This window comes from Kogia breviceps, chromosome 3 (genome assembly GCF_026419965.1).
Source record: "Kogia breviceps isolate mKogBre1 chromosome 3, mKogBre1 haplotype 1, whole genome shotgun sequence".
Taxonomy (NCBI): domain Eukaryota; kingdom Metazoa; phylum Chordata; class Mammalia; order Artiodactyla; family Physeteridae; genus Kogia; species Kogia breviceps.
Window position 1 is genome coordinate 186337771 of NC_081312.1, and position 16429 is coordinate 186354199.

Genomic DNA, 16429 nt, shown 5'->3' on the forward strand with positions numbered 1-16429 from the left:
GGGAGTTTGGGGTGAGCAGCTGCAAACTAGTGTATAGAGAGACTGGATCAACAACAAGGTCCCACTGGAGAGCACGGGGGACTATAGTCAATATCCTGTGATGAACCGTCGTGGCAAAGCGGACGAAAAAGAATGTAAATATATGTATAACTGAATCCCTTTGCTGTACAGCAGAAATGAACACAACGCTGTAACTCAACTCTACCTCAAAAACTTTAAAAAAATATCTCACCGCCAGATCAGAGTGAAGCTTTCTTGAGTAATCAAAAGGTAGAAATAGAGTCTTCTTGGGGGGGGGCAGAAGCAAAATAAACATGTGAGAAAACCAATTTCTTCCAGGCTCCCTCGGGGCTCATCTCAGTGCTGAACGCCAAATGCTGCCATCTCGGCCGAGAAAGGGTGAAAGGACGGAGGGCTGGAGGGGAGGGTTGGGTCTGCGGCCGGCGCTGGAGCGGCCTTCTCAGCGGGATCACGTTTCCTGTTCCCAGATCCGTTTGGGTTTCCACATCTCCTGCCTGGCTTCTAATGAAGTAACCAAGCAAAGCAATGCAGGGACTCAACTGCCTTGGGCAGAGACCAGCCTAGAATCAGCCTTTCGGGGCTGGAGAGTGTGTTGACAAGGCCCCCAGAGCAGCCAGCGGCTTTCTGGCTCACGTATCACTATCCCCACTCACAGCTGAACAGTATTTATGTGGACTCAAGACCACACACAAGGGTTCTAAGCCCAGACGAAGTGGAAAGAGCCTGGTGGTGTAAGCAAGGGCTGCTCCAAGCGTACTCTGCTGATTGCGGTCACTGGTCCAGAGTTAGATGAAAGGCTTGGACCAGAACGTAAAGGACCATCCCTGAGCCCACTGTGCAGTTCGGTGACATCTTCTTCCCAGCACAACTTTCTTGAGGAAGGAAATGACCCAAGACTTACATTCGTTGCAAGTCCCTTATATGTTGTGGGCTGATAAACCATTTGCAGATTGGCTATTTCGGGTGGCACTGCTATTGTCTCTTGACACTTTATGAAGACATGGAAAACAGCAGAACATTCATTCAGAAATGACTGATGGAGCCCCTTGGTATGTGTTAGATGCTGGGAAGGAGATAGGAAAGCGACTGAGACATGGTACCTACCCTTCCTGTAAGGCGTCTACTAAAGCAATGCTATCACTGAGATCATCCTTACCAATCTTACAGATTGGCTTAACACCAGATTCAAGGCGCCATGTTGGGGGGAACCCTGACAAAATCGTGAACAACCTTTTCTGGGTGTGTCAGCTTTGTTGTAGGGTGCTGGGCATCTAAATGTCCCTCTTCCTGAGACATGAGGTGCAGCTGAAGCTGCATTTGTGAGACACCTCATCTGGTTCCTGAGCTCTTTCTCTCCTTTCCCCCTTTTGGCAGAATCATCATCAACCAGAAGCCAGACTGGTAACACTAGGGCTCCCTGTACCAATTCAAGCTTCAGCTTTATAAGCGCGTTGGGAAATGGACGATCTGATAATGAGAGGAACAGACTGCTTTGGGAATCTAAGCGCCAGAGAAAGTGTAAGAGACTCCCCAAATGACTCTGGTTTCTACTAAGACAGACAGAAGGTTACACAAACTTGGAGAGGTCAAGAAAGCAGGCAGATGGGAAGGTGGACGCTCTGAACGCGCTCTCATTGGTTGACGGCCCAAGGAGAATGAGATCCCCAGATGTGATCCGAGCACTGCAGAGCACAGGTGGACCAGTGCTACCTGTGCTATGGACAGCTCATGTCCATTAATGTCCCCTAAGATTGGACTAGCCATTTTGGCAGTCAAATAAAGAACTTACTGTCAACTAAAACTTCTAGGTCTGTTTCCCAAGAATGGCTATTAAATCAGGTTTCCCCAATCCTGAACTTGTACACTGTTTTTTTTTCCCCTTCTAAGTACAGGACTTTCTTAAATTTCATCTTGTTAGTTTCCAGCCACCGTTCCAGGTACATGTGCTCTCTTGCCTCTGTGCTCCTGTTCTCTCTTCCTTCTCTCTCTCTCACCCTCCCTCTAATCTCTTCTCTCTCCATCCCTCCCTCTCCCCCCTCTCTCTTTTCTTCTATCATCAAATTTATTCACACAGTCCCTCCTCCAGAAATCTGACCACCCTATCACTGTTACCTCCCAGACCATCGAATGAAATGCCAAACAGGACCAAGTTAAGGACGAAGCCCAACCTGGAACCAGAGACTCCGTCACCTCATGCCTGGATAACTGCAACCCCCTCTTTAGTGACCTCCCTGACTGGAATCAATTCTCCTTCAGACCAACCCCCCCCCCCAACTCCTCCAGAGCTATCTTTCTAAAGGACACCGTCGAGCATACTTGTTTTAAAATCCTTCAGACACTTCCCGCTGTACTGTCCACAAGGAGAAGGCCAAATGCCTTGGCGTAAGATGCTCCGTGGTTGGTCCCCGCCTGGCTCTCCTGCTTCCTCCCGTCCCCCTCCTTCTAGGTCACCTGAAGCAGCCTCCCCTCCACGTCTCGCAAACTCACCACACCCTTAAGGACTTGGTTCAACTACACCCGCTTCCCCAAGGGAGAAGGTTGAATACCTCATCTGGGTGTTCCCGTGGTACCCGACCTTGAGCTCTATAACGTTACGTACCTCACTGTGTTGTAGTTCTCTCCCACACTTAAAAACAAATGACACGCCGCCCCCAAGAGCACGGCGCCTGGCACAAGATAGTTTTCTTAAGCTACTTCAGAGCTGAAACTAAGCCATAAATCAAGACTTCTGAGGTCTGGGTGGATGGACAGATATCTGTTGAGTTTGAGTCCCCGCAGACTATCTGTTTTCATTTTGTTTATGAGGAGGAGGCTTTTAAATACCTTATGTAAATCCACATAAATGGTTTCTATAATATCCCCGACCTTCTTTCCTAACCTTTTTCTAACCTTCAAAGGGCAAAAACAGCAAACCTTCTTTTCCACTATGACGGAAAAGAGAACGGACATTAATAACAAGAGCAGCGTGTCATGGAAAGAACTCTGATGGATTCGGAGACCTTGAATGACCGGATTATGGACTCAGCTACATGGTCTTAATCCAGTTCCTTAAGTTGTCTAATCTTCAGAGTTTTTTTCATGTATAAAATAGATTTTTAAACTAAATAATCTCCCGGGTTACTTCCGGTTCTAAGAGTTTAAAATTCTTTAATATAGAATATCTATCTCGCGGGGTCCCGGGGTGAGTCAGCTCTCCACAGGGCAGAGGTCACCTCTCGGGGGGGGGCTGTAGGGTTACTGTGGATGAGAGGGGGGCCTTGAGCGTAGCAGAACTTTTTAATGATGTGGCAACTGCCTGGCAGAGAACTGTATCACCAAGAAGTAAGAATTCACCCAAAGGTGTCAAAGACGGGAGTTGCTCTGGGTTTGTATCCCTACGTATACAATATGACGACATGCTTTACCTCCCAATAACCTCTAAGAGTTAACAGACAAAAAAGTGCTTCCTGCCACCAAAATGAAGTCAAATCCAGCACAGTCAAATTAGTTTCACCCTGTGGGTGTCCAGCTCTAATTATATAACAGCTCCTAATTATAAAACATGACCCAGCTTAGGAAGAACAGTTATTAATTTCGGCATGTCATTAAAATTAAAAGTTTATTTGCTGAAAGTTGTTTGGACAAACTGCTAATGATTTCTTTGTATTCATTACCAGTGAATATGCTAATATTCACACATATTATGAATGTGCAAAAGGCACAAGCACACAGGCAAAATTTTACATTTTAAAATCTGGCAGACTTTTGCATTTTTAGGACACACCAGCTAGTATTTGGGGTGACACAGTTTTATTTCTTTCAATGGGCAGAAATGGATACTTGCCAGTGAAGATAGAATAAAATGGAAAAAAATGGCAATGAGTTAACCATAAAAATAGCCCAAAGCTAGACGAACAGGGCAAGGATTGAGGTTTGGGGATACAGGGACTGAAAGGTGAAAGCAATCCTGTGTTGATACAAAAACAGACACGTAAGAAGTACCCAGTGGTCTCCTTAGAGAGTAGATCCTCGGAGATCTCTGTTCTTGGGACATTCCGCCCCAACGTAGAGTCTCTGTTGGGAACCTTCCTGCCCTGGTAGAGACAGGAGCTGACCCAGGAACACAGGCAGTCCAGAGGCGGTTGCCTTCCTCAGCATCTCTCTAATTAACCAAAACAATGAGCTTCAGGCTCTGGAGATGGTTTTTAGATGCAAACCTCTCACTGGGAGATGCCCAAACAATCAGAAATAAAGGATAAAAACTCTAATTCAAAAAGATACATGCACCCCTGCATTCATAGCAGCACTATTCACAACAGCCAAGACATGGAAGCAACCTGTGTCCATTGACAGATGAATGGATGAAGAAGATGTGGTATATATATGTATACACACACACACACACACACACACACACACACACACACACACACACACACACACACTGGAATATTACTCAGCCTTGAAAAAGAATGAAATGATGCCATTTGCAGCAATGTGGATCGTCCAAGAAATTATCATACTAAGTGAAGTAAGTCAGAAAGAGAAAGACAAATATCATAGGACATCACTTCTATGTGGAATCTAAAATATGACATAAACGAACATATCTACAAAACAGAAACTGACCTACAGACATAGAGATCAGACTTGTGGTAGCCAAAGGGGAGGTGGGGAGGGAGAGGGATGGACTGGGAATTTGGGCTGAGCAGAAGCAAACTATTATGTATATGACGGATAAACCACAAGGTCCTACTGTAGAGCACAGGGAACTATATTCAATATCCTGTGGTAAACCACAATGAAAAGAATATATACATGTATAACTGAATAACTGAATATATGTATAACTGAATGTATAACTTTCCTGTATAGCAGAAATTAACACAACTTTGTAAATCAACTAAATTTCAATAAAATTGAAAACAAAACAAAACAAAGCAAGTCCTTTGTATTAAAAAGAAAGAAAGACTGCAGCATAATCCCCCTTCCTTCCTAGCTGGCCAGAGTCCTCATGTCACAGTGTTGCAGAAATAGATCGTTCTGGAGGATACCCTGGCCTATCTCCCTGGCCAACGCTCCACTGGCAGGGAAGCCCAGTCTAAACCATCAATCACCAATGGTGGCTGCCCCCAGTCAAATGTCAGCATCAGCTCTGCATGAAAACCCCATCATCACTGTCTGGCCACGAATGATAGTTTGCTTCGTGGGAGAAGGTGTGATGGGGATCCCAGTAGAGTAATAAACAAACAAACAAACAAACAAACACACACAAGGGTTTTCCAGAGCAGGTCACCACTCGGAAGTTAGGTGTGATTCTCTTCTTTCCGGTCATGCAGGGAAGTACAGATGCTCAGGAGAGCGGCGGCTGTGTGGGACTCGGGGAAGTGAATGAACCCCTTCACGCACAGAAGTAACCAAGATGGTACATCTTATTGCTTTGAATATTAAGAGATACGCCAAGGAGAAAACTCAACAAGAGCTTTGAATTTAGGATTTCTAATAGAGCTCAGATTTTTAAAATTTTGCATAATAATTCATAGGCCCGCGATCCCGTAGAATTTTATTCTAAAATTCACAGTGGCTGAAGTAACAAAGAATGGTTCATATCAGTAACACCACCTCTTCAGAAAACATAGTTCCTGAAATCCCAGACTTACAGGATTTGGCAGGATTTGGGGAATGGCGGCTGGGAGGTGCTTTATGCTCTATTACTGATATAATATAGCATACACACACACACACACACACACACATATATGATGTGGTATATATATACTGCTCTGTTACTACGTACATTCTTAGTCTGCTACAGAACAGTGTTTTCACCTGACTTCCTGGGAAACTAACAGGATTTCTGAACTGAAGACCCTGTGACTAACATACATACACATACATACATTAACATACACACATACACATATATATGTTCTTTATCATATAAACTGAACATTAAGTAATTCTAAAATAAACTTACTACTCAGCTAAATATTGCCCTAGAGATTGTTACTGAGCTTATAATGCTTAAAATTGTACAGTACAGTACAGTGTAAGAACTAATGATTACTCTGTGTGTACATATATTTCTGCGTTAGCATACAGGAGAATATACAAAAACTATGCATTCGATATCTGGCTCACATTTGAAATTTAGGACACCACGGGCAGTCTTCTGATGTTGTAATTCATGAGTTATGTATTCCTACTTTATTAATGAAACAAAAAGAGCCTCTTTCTTGTGAGCACAAAATGAAACGATGGTTGGAAATGACTTAATTCAGAGATGAATAGGCTCTACCGAACCCTGGTAGAGCTTAGGTGATGAAAGAGTAAAACACAGCAGTGAGAAAAATATTCCATTGCAGCAATAGGACAAATCTATGATTAAGTATGGTATTCAATTATTTTGTTATTTGTAGCTAATTATTTTTGGTCATTCCTTAATCTTCTAAACTTCTCTGTCACATATTTCTAGGTCAGACACCATCTTATTTTCACTTATGGTTACTGGGTCACCGAGGGTTCTTTGGTTACTGTTTTAGTTCACAAAGTATTTTTTGTCTTTCTTCTCCCCAAATGGAAGTGAGACAACAATGACCTCTGACACCTGAATTTCCTGGCTCTAGAGCAAGGACAACTAGCAGAATGTTAATCCATTTAAATCCACCTTTAAAAGGTGAATAAATAGAATCATTGCCAAATAAATCCCAATGCTATTTTAACGTCATACCTGTCACACAGGATTTTCCATCCTTTTAAAATGTAAATACATCTGAGGTATTTTCCTTATATGCATGAAATGATTTGTGTTTCTTTGCCTGTAAGTCATAGAATTGTATGCCTTGAGTGGCTTCAAAAAAAAAAATAAGGCACATGCTTCCTTGTGAACTCCTTTACAATTTCTCAATACTTTTAAGCCTTTCTTTCATGAAAGTAAGGTGCTGTCAGGCTAAGGCTTATGAAAATTTCCAGGTAACATGCCTCTCCAAATAATCTCGAAGGAAATGGGCTCTTCAGATTTTAAGTGATATATATTTTTGAATATTGAGATTTTAACTCACAGAGAACTATTAAGAATCCTGTCATTTTACCTGGAATACTCAACGTGGTTTTAATTATTATTACAACTGCTTCAAAATCTCATCTACTATATGTGATCTAGGCAGTTAACCTAGACACCATGATAATAAACAGTCTGCATGATACGGCACTCAGAAATTAGACTCCTTATTATTTTTTAACCCATGTAACCAAACTGCGATGTTAAGTTTGTTTGTCCTGCTCACACAGCCTGTGAAGAGTTTGCTTTGATAGAAGGTAAGTAACCCCAAAACACTGCTTCTACTATGAAAAGCAAATTTCCCAAACAACAGACTTACCTTTCAAAGTACGAAACAATAGGTCCCTAAATTTCAAGCAGTTAAGTTCGAAGGCCGAACAAAGGCCCTCAAAATACAATCGGGATCTATACGATTGAATTCTCTTAGAAACTAATATCCCTAAATATTCTAGTATAGATGATCAAAAAAGTGGTGACAGGTCTTGAGGTCCATATACTTCAATAACTAAAATAAGCTGCTTTAGATATATAACTGCCATATGAAGACGACCATATTTACTGCTCTGTTCCAATGTGGAATAAACAGGAGTATTTTCCAACATCCTTTTTTTTCTTCCAGAATAAATTTGCTTTATCTCGGGTTCTCATCCTTCCTCAATTCACCTGCAAAGCTAATGCTTGTTTGAACTGAAAAAATACACGTCGGAGTCTGTCTAGACAATTTCCCCAAACCGTTATGTAGGATGTTTAAGTAGATTGCATTTTAATTGGTCATCACACTTATTAGATTTAAATATCTAAACTGAACTTAAATTTAAATTTAGATATTTAAATTGAGAAAGAAACACATAACCTCTCTCTGGTGTTTGACTTTTTGATTTTATTGCTTTTCTGATTTTCCATAGGTTGACCCTATGACACAGCGATTTCTCCTACTGGCTGATCTTTTCAATGAGATGCTCACTCGTACACACAGCTGTTTTCTTAGCGTGCCAATATACTTATAAAACATATGTTACACTTATATTCAGCGTATATTACAGTCACACTTCATACCCTAAACTGAGACCCAGTGGAAATTGGTTAATAGTGTCCTTCTGCTTTGTGACTCTAAATGACTGCAACAGAAACCATCGCCCCGAAGTCTTGGGTATGATCACAGAAAAATAAAGAAAAAGACCATTGTTAAAGGCAAGCTAGAAACACTATAAGGAGAAAGGTCATGAGGAGGACCTTCAAGACGCAGGGATCACCTTCCTCCCCACAGAGACATCAGAAATACATCCACATGTGGAACAGCTCCTACAGAACACCCACTGAACGCAGGCAGAAGACCTCACACTTCCCAAAAGGCAAGAAGCTCCCCACGTACCTGGCCGTGGGGCTGACAGGGTCTTGGTGCTCCGGCCAGGTGTCAGGCCTGAGCCTCTGAGGTGGGAAAGCCGAGTTCAGGACTTTGGTCCACCAGAGACCTCCCAGCTCCATGTAATATCAATCAGTGAGAGCTCTCCCAGAGACCTCTGTCTCATCGCTAAGACCCAGCTCCACTCAGTGACCAGCAAGCTCCAGTGCTGGACATCCCCATGCCAAACAACTAGCAAGACAGGAACACAGCCCCACCCATTAGCAGAGAGGCTGCCTAAAATCATACTAAGTTCAGAGACACCCCAAAACACACCACCGGACGTGGTCCTGCCCACCAGAAAGACAAGATCCAGCCTCATCCACCAGAACACAGGCACCAGTCCCCTCCACCACGAAGCCTACACAACCCACTGAACCAGCCTTACCCGCTGGGGGCAGACACCAAAAACAATGGCAACTACGAATGTGCAAACTGCGAAAAGGAGACCCCCAAACACAGTAAGTTAAGCAAAATGAGAAGACAGAGAAACACGCAGCAGATGAAGGAGCAAGGTAAAAACCCACCAGACCAAACAAATGAAGAGGAAACAGGCAGTCTACCTGAAAAAGAATTCAGAGTAATGATAGTAAAGATGATCCAAAACCTTGGAAATAGAATGGAGAAAATACAAGAAACGTTTAACAAGGACCTGGAAGAACTAAAGAGCAAACAATGATGAACAACACAATAAATGAAATTAAAAATTCACTGGAAGGAATCAGTAGCAGAATAACTGAGGCAGAAGAACAGATAAGTGACCTGGAAGATAAAATAGTGGAAATAACTACCGCAGAGCAGAATAAAGAATAAAGAACGAGAAGAATTGAGGACAGTCTCAGAGACCTCTGGGACAACATTAACCGCACCAACATTCGAATTATAGGGGTCCCAGGAGAAGAGAAAAAGAAAGGGACTGAAAAATATTTGAAGAGATTATAGTTGAAAACTTCCCTAAGATGGGAAAGGAAATAGTCAATCAAGTCCAGGAGGTGCAGAGAGTCCCATACAGGATAAATCCAAGGAGAAACACGCCAAGACACATATTACTCAAACTATCAAAAATTAAATACAAAGAAAAAATATTAAAAGCAGCAAGGGAAAAGCAACAAATAACACACAAGGGAATCCCCATAAGGTTAACAGCTGATCTTTCAGCAGAAACTCTGCAAGCCAGAAGGGAGTGGCAGGACATATTTAAAGTGATGAAGGGGAAAAACCTACAACCAAGATGACTCTACCCAGCAAGGATCTCATTCAGACTTGACAGAGAAATTAAAACCTTTACAGACAAGCAAAAGCTAAGAGAATTCAGCACCACCAAACCAGCTTTACAACAAATGCCAAAGGAACTTCTCTAGGCAGGAAACACAAGAGAAGGAAAAGACAAACCCCAAACGGTTAAGAAAATGATAATAGGAAGATACGACAATGGACTTGAGGACACGGGGAGGGGGAAGGGTAAGCTGGGACGAAGTGAGAGAGTGGCGTGGATATATATACACTACATTATATAAAATAGCTAGCTAGTGGGAAGCAGCCACATAGCACAGGGAAATCAGCTCAGTGCTTTGTGTCCACCTAGAGGGATAGGATAGGGAGGCTCAAGAGGGAGGGGATATGGGGATATATATGTGTATGTAAAGCTGATATCACTTTGTTATACAGCAGCAACTAACACAACACTGTAAAGCAATTATACTCCAACAAAGATGTTAAAAAAAAAAAAAAAAAGGTCCTGAAAGCGTGTCCCCATGACACCTGTTCAATTTATTCTTTTAGAAAAAGAACACACCAAGAATTACATAAATAAAAAAGACCAGGAAGCTTTCTGCTTCCGTAGAACCTGTGTTGAGACTGCGGAAATTAAAAAACCATAAATCGCGTTATTTCTGCGGTGAGCCCAGACTTCCGCAGAGCACTGAGGACCCCCAGATCCCAGACACAGCGGTGGCAGAGGGGACGCGGGTGTCCGCAGGTCAGCGCTTACCTGGCTCGAGGCTCGGCGGGGAGCAGCAGGTCACCTGTGGAGTGGCTCGGAGAGGCCGGCTGCCCAGGTGACGGGCCGGGCAGGCTGCGCATTGGCTTTGGGGACCTTGGCACTTCACCGTGGGCGCAGTCTCGCCTGGAGAACGGGAAGGATGAGGAGCCCTCCCCCGCGGGGGACAGGTCTTGGGCTGGCCCCGTGGCACTGGGCTCTTGACCTCGTCTTTGGTTTTCTACGTTGAGCAGCACCTCTGTGTCGGAAACGTCATCGCGCCGGTGGAGGGCATGGTCCTTGGACTCAGCCATGCAGCTCCTGAGCCCCGGGATCTCGGTCCTGGAGTAGGAAGCGCCCGAATCTTTGCTGGACTCAGCACATCGGTCACTTCTTCCTGCCCTTTTCTCAGCAGTCTCAGGGTCCTTCCTGGACTTGGTGTATCGAGATGGAGATTCGGCGTCGGCTTCCGGGTCCAGGGTGAGCCCATACTTCTCTGCCAGCTGCCGTCTCCTCTCTGCTTTGTACCTGGCGATCCTTTCGGCTTTGGACTCTAGGCTCTGGGTGTCCATGATGCTGGAACCGTAGGGGGAGTCACCATGGATGCCCGAGGCTTCTGTGCAGTGTTTGGATCGAGTCTGCTTTCCTAAGGAAGAATCCAAAGTTTCTTCCTCTTCATTTGATTGGCCTACAAGAAGATCACACACAGATTTCAAGCAAATAATAAAATGTGGTTATTCTACTCTGCTCTATACACAATACGCTCCGAGCGCCCAGGCTGTGAAGGTCCAATTTCTCACTTACGTGTAGCTGCCTAAAATGATTTACCTGGGATGCTGAAGGAGTCTGAGGGCTGCAGTGAAATACATAAAGGCTGCGACGCTCTATGGGCTGCATGAGCTGTGTCAAGCATGGCCTCAGCCGAAGCTCGGCCCCGACAGCCCTCACTCTAGTTCAGTGCCGATTTCCCCTTATTTATTTACTTTTCTGCTTTTGAGTTTAATATTTCATGTGTGAGGCCAGAGGACGAGTTCAGACTCCTCTAGAAAAGATAACAGATATTCGAACTGCAGTAATTTGACGAGTGATGGATAGTGGTTTCCTGGGAAACCACACAGGATCTGATAATAACCGTAACAATACGGCCCATGTCAACATCCGCCAGGGGTGGTTGTACTTTTCGGTTTTTGTGTGTTTTTTTTTTTTTTTAACGGAAGTGGCTTTTTCCAATTATACTCTGCATGCTTGATGTAGAAAAGGTCTACAGTGAAAACATAGGAAGGTTAACCTCCAAATCACCAATAATCACTAACATATAATAATCAGTGATAAATGGATAATTTGCTAAACTTTTCTATATATTCTTTCTAGTCTTTTATATAAGTGATTTCTTCTTTTTATATAAGTGATTTCTTTTTTTCCATATAAAATAACTCATATTTTATGTAACCTTAATGTCCTACATAAAACATTTTTCTAAGTGTGGAAATCTTATTTTGAAGACATCATTTTTTTTTTTTTTTTTTTTTTTTTTTTTTTGCTGTATGCGGGCCTCTCACTGCTGTGGCCTCTCCCGTTGCAGAGCACAGGCTCCGGACGCGCAGGCCTAGCGGCCATGGCTCACGGACTTAGTTGCTCCGCGGCACGTGGGATCTTCCCGGACCGGGGCACGAACCCGTGTCTCCTGCATCGGCAGGCGGATTCTCAACCACTGCGCCACCAGGGAAGCCCGAAGACATCATTTTATTTGAAGGCTTCATAATATTTTACACTATAGGCATTCCAGAATCAATTTAACCATTCTCATATTTCTGGGCACTTAAGTTGACTCTAACTTTTAATCCATCTTATTTTCTGATTACTATTACAAAAGATAGTTGCATAAAAGTGGAATTGCTTTATCAGTAGGTACATCATTTGAAGACACGTGCTAGACTGTCAAATTAATTTCTGTAAAGCCTGAATCGATTTACAGTGGAATCTGCAATGTATGCTCTCTCACTAACACCGAGTGTTAATTTTAAAACTCGCCTTTGAGAATATGAAAAATAATGTATACATATGTATAACTGAATCACTTTGCTGTACAGCAGAAATTAACACATTTTAAATCAACTACACTTCAATAAAATAATTTAAGAAAGCACATATGTAATATATAAAACTATATATGAGACTATCAAATAATCACATAATAATTTATTATCTATCTGTATCTGTTGTACTTCATCTTTATATCTCTATTTTGGATTTATATAAATAGTTCCACATTTTAAAAAATGTTTATCATGATGTCATGTTTCTCCAAAAACATTTTTTTAATTAAATTAAAAATTGCCTTTGATTACTAGAAAAAGAGGATGCATGCATTTTTCAATTATTTAGTAGCCATTTGTATCATTATCGTTTTCTTCTCTGGAATATCTGGTCAAGCTTACTGCTCTATATTCTTTTGAGTCATAGTGTCATTTTTATTGTTTTGTGTAGAATTTTATAGGAATACGAGCTCTTTATCTTCTTCATGGGTATTTTCAAACTTCCTTAATTTTTTGTGAAGTCAAAGATTTTCTTTGAAGCACAGATGTTAATTCTTATGTAGTCAAGTCAATTGACCTGGTCACTGGTGATTTCTACAGCTGTTTCAGTGTTTTGAAAGTCCTTTTCCATTCAGCAGGAACTAAGTATTCACCTTTGTTTTCCTGTTTTTAATTATTCTCTTAAAATTAATCATGTGATTAATTGGACCTTATTTTTGTGTTGGGTAGGAAGTAAGGAGGGGACGTAGTCCCTCCCCACTGCTGTCCCATTTTCCCATTGCCAGTTTATTAAATAATTCTTCCTTTTCTTACTAGCGTGATGCTTCAGTGATCATATAATACATGGATTAACATTTCATATGCACTAGGGTTTATTTCTGGCCATATATCTGGGTACTCTGTCTACTCTTGCTTCTTCATGTATGTAAAAAAGAATCTTAGTTCTCTAGTTTTCTGACCACAGAAAACCAGAAACTGTAGAGACAGGCAAACTTATCACATCACGAAGGGAGACCAGCATCTCTCTCTGAGGAAGGAACCAGAAAACACTGGATGTAAGAGCAGCAGCACAGAGCCGCAGAGCCAGGGACGGGGGAGAGGGCAGCAAGGGCAGCCCCACGTGCGTCACCCTCTCCCAAGGTCACGTGGACCATCCAATGCTACACCAACGTCCAAGTAACCGAGGAAAAGCTAAGTCATGTTTGACATGCTGCTTAACATGAAATAAATACACGATGCATTTAAAATTACACCCATTAAAATAACTTAAATAGGATGTTTGTTGCATAAACACATAGAGTAAGAGCCCCAGTCATTCGAGGTCCAGCTTTGCTCTTCCACGCTCCCTGCCGAGAGTAACGCTGGCCCGTGCTGGGCATCTGGGCATTCTATTTAAACCTATTACAAGAGATGCCTGTCTTACTCAGCCCTTTCCCAAACAAACATGAGGGTCTCTGACAGCTGGGGCCCTGAGGGGATGGAGAGAGAGACACAGTTCCTGCCCTGGGAAGGTCTGGGGCAGGGGGTGGGGGTGGGGGTGGGGGGTGGGGGGTGGGTGTGGGTGGAGGTGGAGGAGCGGGGGTGGAGGTGGAGGAGGAGGTGGAGGTGGAGGAGGAGGTGGGGGTGGAGGAGGAGGTGGGGGTGGAGATGGAGGTGGAGGAGGAGGAGGAGGTGGAGGAGGAGGAGGAGGAGGTGGAGGTGTGGGAGACAAATGACTGGTCATCAATTACCCAACTGGGGGGTGTCACTCCTCACTGCTGTGACACTGGAGGACCACACCTGGGAGGTGTGGCAGAGCTGACACGGGTGTTGCTGCTGGTTTGGACAAACACACAGATTTAATACACATCACGTCTACGCAATTCACACTCTTGGAACACCTCACTCTCCAGGAGAGCTGGACAGAAAAGGCTGACGATGCGCCACTGGGCCCCAAGCTCACCGATGTGAGGACCGGCTGGGTCTGTGGCGCGCGTGTATCTGGGCGGGTCCTCCTCCAGCAGACGATGGCTCACTAAGCCCGTGCAGCTCTGCAAGAGGATGGGCTGCGTGTCGGCTTCAATTCCTTCGAGGCGCCTGGCAATTCTTTCTTTCCTGTGTGAGACACCGGCAAAGGCGTGGTGAGCCACCGACATCAGTTCTCAGGCGACACCGGGCACTGCTTTGCAAACTCTTCTCCTTCCTGATTATATACAACGGACATCTTACCTTTTCATGTCTGAAAATTCTTTCCTCTTTGGTTCAAAGATTTTTCTTAATTCTGCAACTAAAATAAGACAAAAAAGAAGAAAAAGATAGTCCAGTATTTAGTCATCATGCATTCATTTTATTCATTCATTCATTCATGCAACATCTATTTATGGAACTCAGATTTCTGTTCACGGCTCCCATGCAACACTGATACACAAAATGGACACAGTTCCTGCAGACTGTCTTATAATAGGCAGAGGCAGATGCCAGATGAGTACATGTACACGCACACACGCACACGCACACGCGCACACGCACACACACACACACGTCACAGGCTGGTCTAAGAAGTAAAACCATGTTGTAATAGGAGTGAGTTCTATTTCATCCGGGGGAGCCAGAGGAAGCCTAACCCTTAAATCTCTCTCTCTAGCCAGCACAAATCTCACTATCTGTTTTTTAGTTTTATTAGGTTTAGCACAGTATTTCAAGCTTTCCATCATGCAAAACTGCAAACGTGCCGAAGTAGAGACTAAAGTACTATGAACCCCTATGTGCCACCAGCAAGCCCCGCCAGTCAGGAGCTCACAGCACTCCTATGTCACCCATCACTGACCTGTAGAGATCTGTAACTACCCGATGGGCTTTCTAACGGTGCGCGACTGCACACCGTGATCAGCTACAGTTTAGATTAACCCAGTTCCTACGCCTCCCCCCTTGCAGGCTTTCCCCGGAAGGAAATGGTAACGTTTGCTTCCTGGCTGTAATTCAGGCGGACGATGGAAAAGTTAACGACACGATGGAAAAGGTAACGACCCCTACTCTCCCAGCAGCACTGGGGGATCAGGCGAGCGTCCTGCTGATGTTGCGAGGTCTCCCATGACACGAGCCACAAGGATACTGCACTGAGAGGCCAAACAATGGTTCCTCTGGAGAAGTGGCCAAACTTGGCAGACAACAGAGGTCTCTCTCCTCGTCTCCTCCTCGATCACGTGCATTCACAAGGCCTCATCTGAGCAGCTCCCACTGAGGTCCTAGGAACAGAGAGCTGTGACAGCCCGGGGGCCCACGAAACATTTGCAAGGCGAGTCAAAGCAGAAACTCACAGGATAGGGTACGAATGCACGGAATTTAATTTTGAGCTGCTTCAATTTCCATTTGATTTTTTTACGTGGTTATCTTTGTTTTTGGCTCTGCCACGCGGCTCGTGGGGTCTTAGTTCCCCGACCAGGGACTGAACCCGATCCACAGCAGTGAGAGCCCCGAGTTCTAACCACTGGACCGCCAGGGAGGTCCCTAAGTGGTTATTTTTAGTAGCAAGTCAAAACGGCACATGTGCGCGCACACACGACTTTCATATTGTCCCTTGACGGTGTTCAGAGATACCAGCCATCTTTCTATTTATTAATTTATTTTTAAATGACAGCCACCTGAACAGTTAGCTGGACTGACTGTTTTCAAAAGACAGTTGGCTTCACAAGTCTCTCTGTCCAGTGGCCTTTGCAGGCACCGAAGCAGCTGGGGGTGGGCGTCTGGCTTCTCGCGTTCCGGTGTAGAAGGCAAGGGTTTGGTGACCATGGTACCTCCTGCCTTTGGAGGAAGTGTGGCTTAGAGCGGTGTCCCAGGTAACAAATGAGCTCCAGTGAGACAATGGTGATAAAACTTTCATGGCTGCTGGCACACATTTTGAAAATATTTTCAAGGAGGCGTACCAATGAATTACTTAAACCCCAAAGCCGAGAATGGAGCTGTGTCCTGCAAAA

General features: G+C 43.9%; 1 protein-coding gene across 39 annotated transcripts in view; it reads right to left on the bottom strand.

Moving 5' to 3' along the window:
- SVIL (supervillin) overlaps positions 1 to 16429 on the bottom strand; it is a 241154-nt gene that overhangs the window by 74075 nt on the left and 150650 nt on the right. For all 39 annotated transcript variants that reach the window (XM_067030573.1, XM_067030584.1, XM_067030582.1 and 36 more), the window contains 3 exons: positions 14685 to 14742; positions 14419 to 14570; positions 10453 to 11128 (listed from right to left, as the gene is read on the bottom strand). In XM_067030573.1, coding sequence (XP_066886674.1) covers positions 10453 to 11128; positions 14419 to 14570; positions 14685 to 14692 — 836 coding nt within the window. In that variant the 5' untranslated portion in view covers positions 14693 to 14742. The remainder of the gene's footprint in view (positions 1 to 10452; positions 11129 to 14418; positions 14571 to 14684; positions 14743 to 16429) is intronic.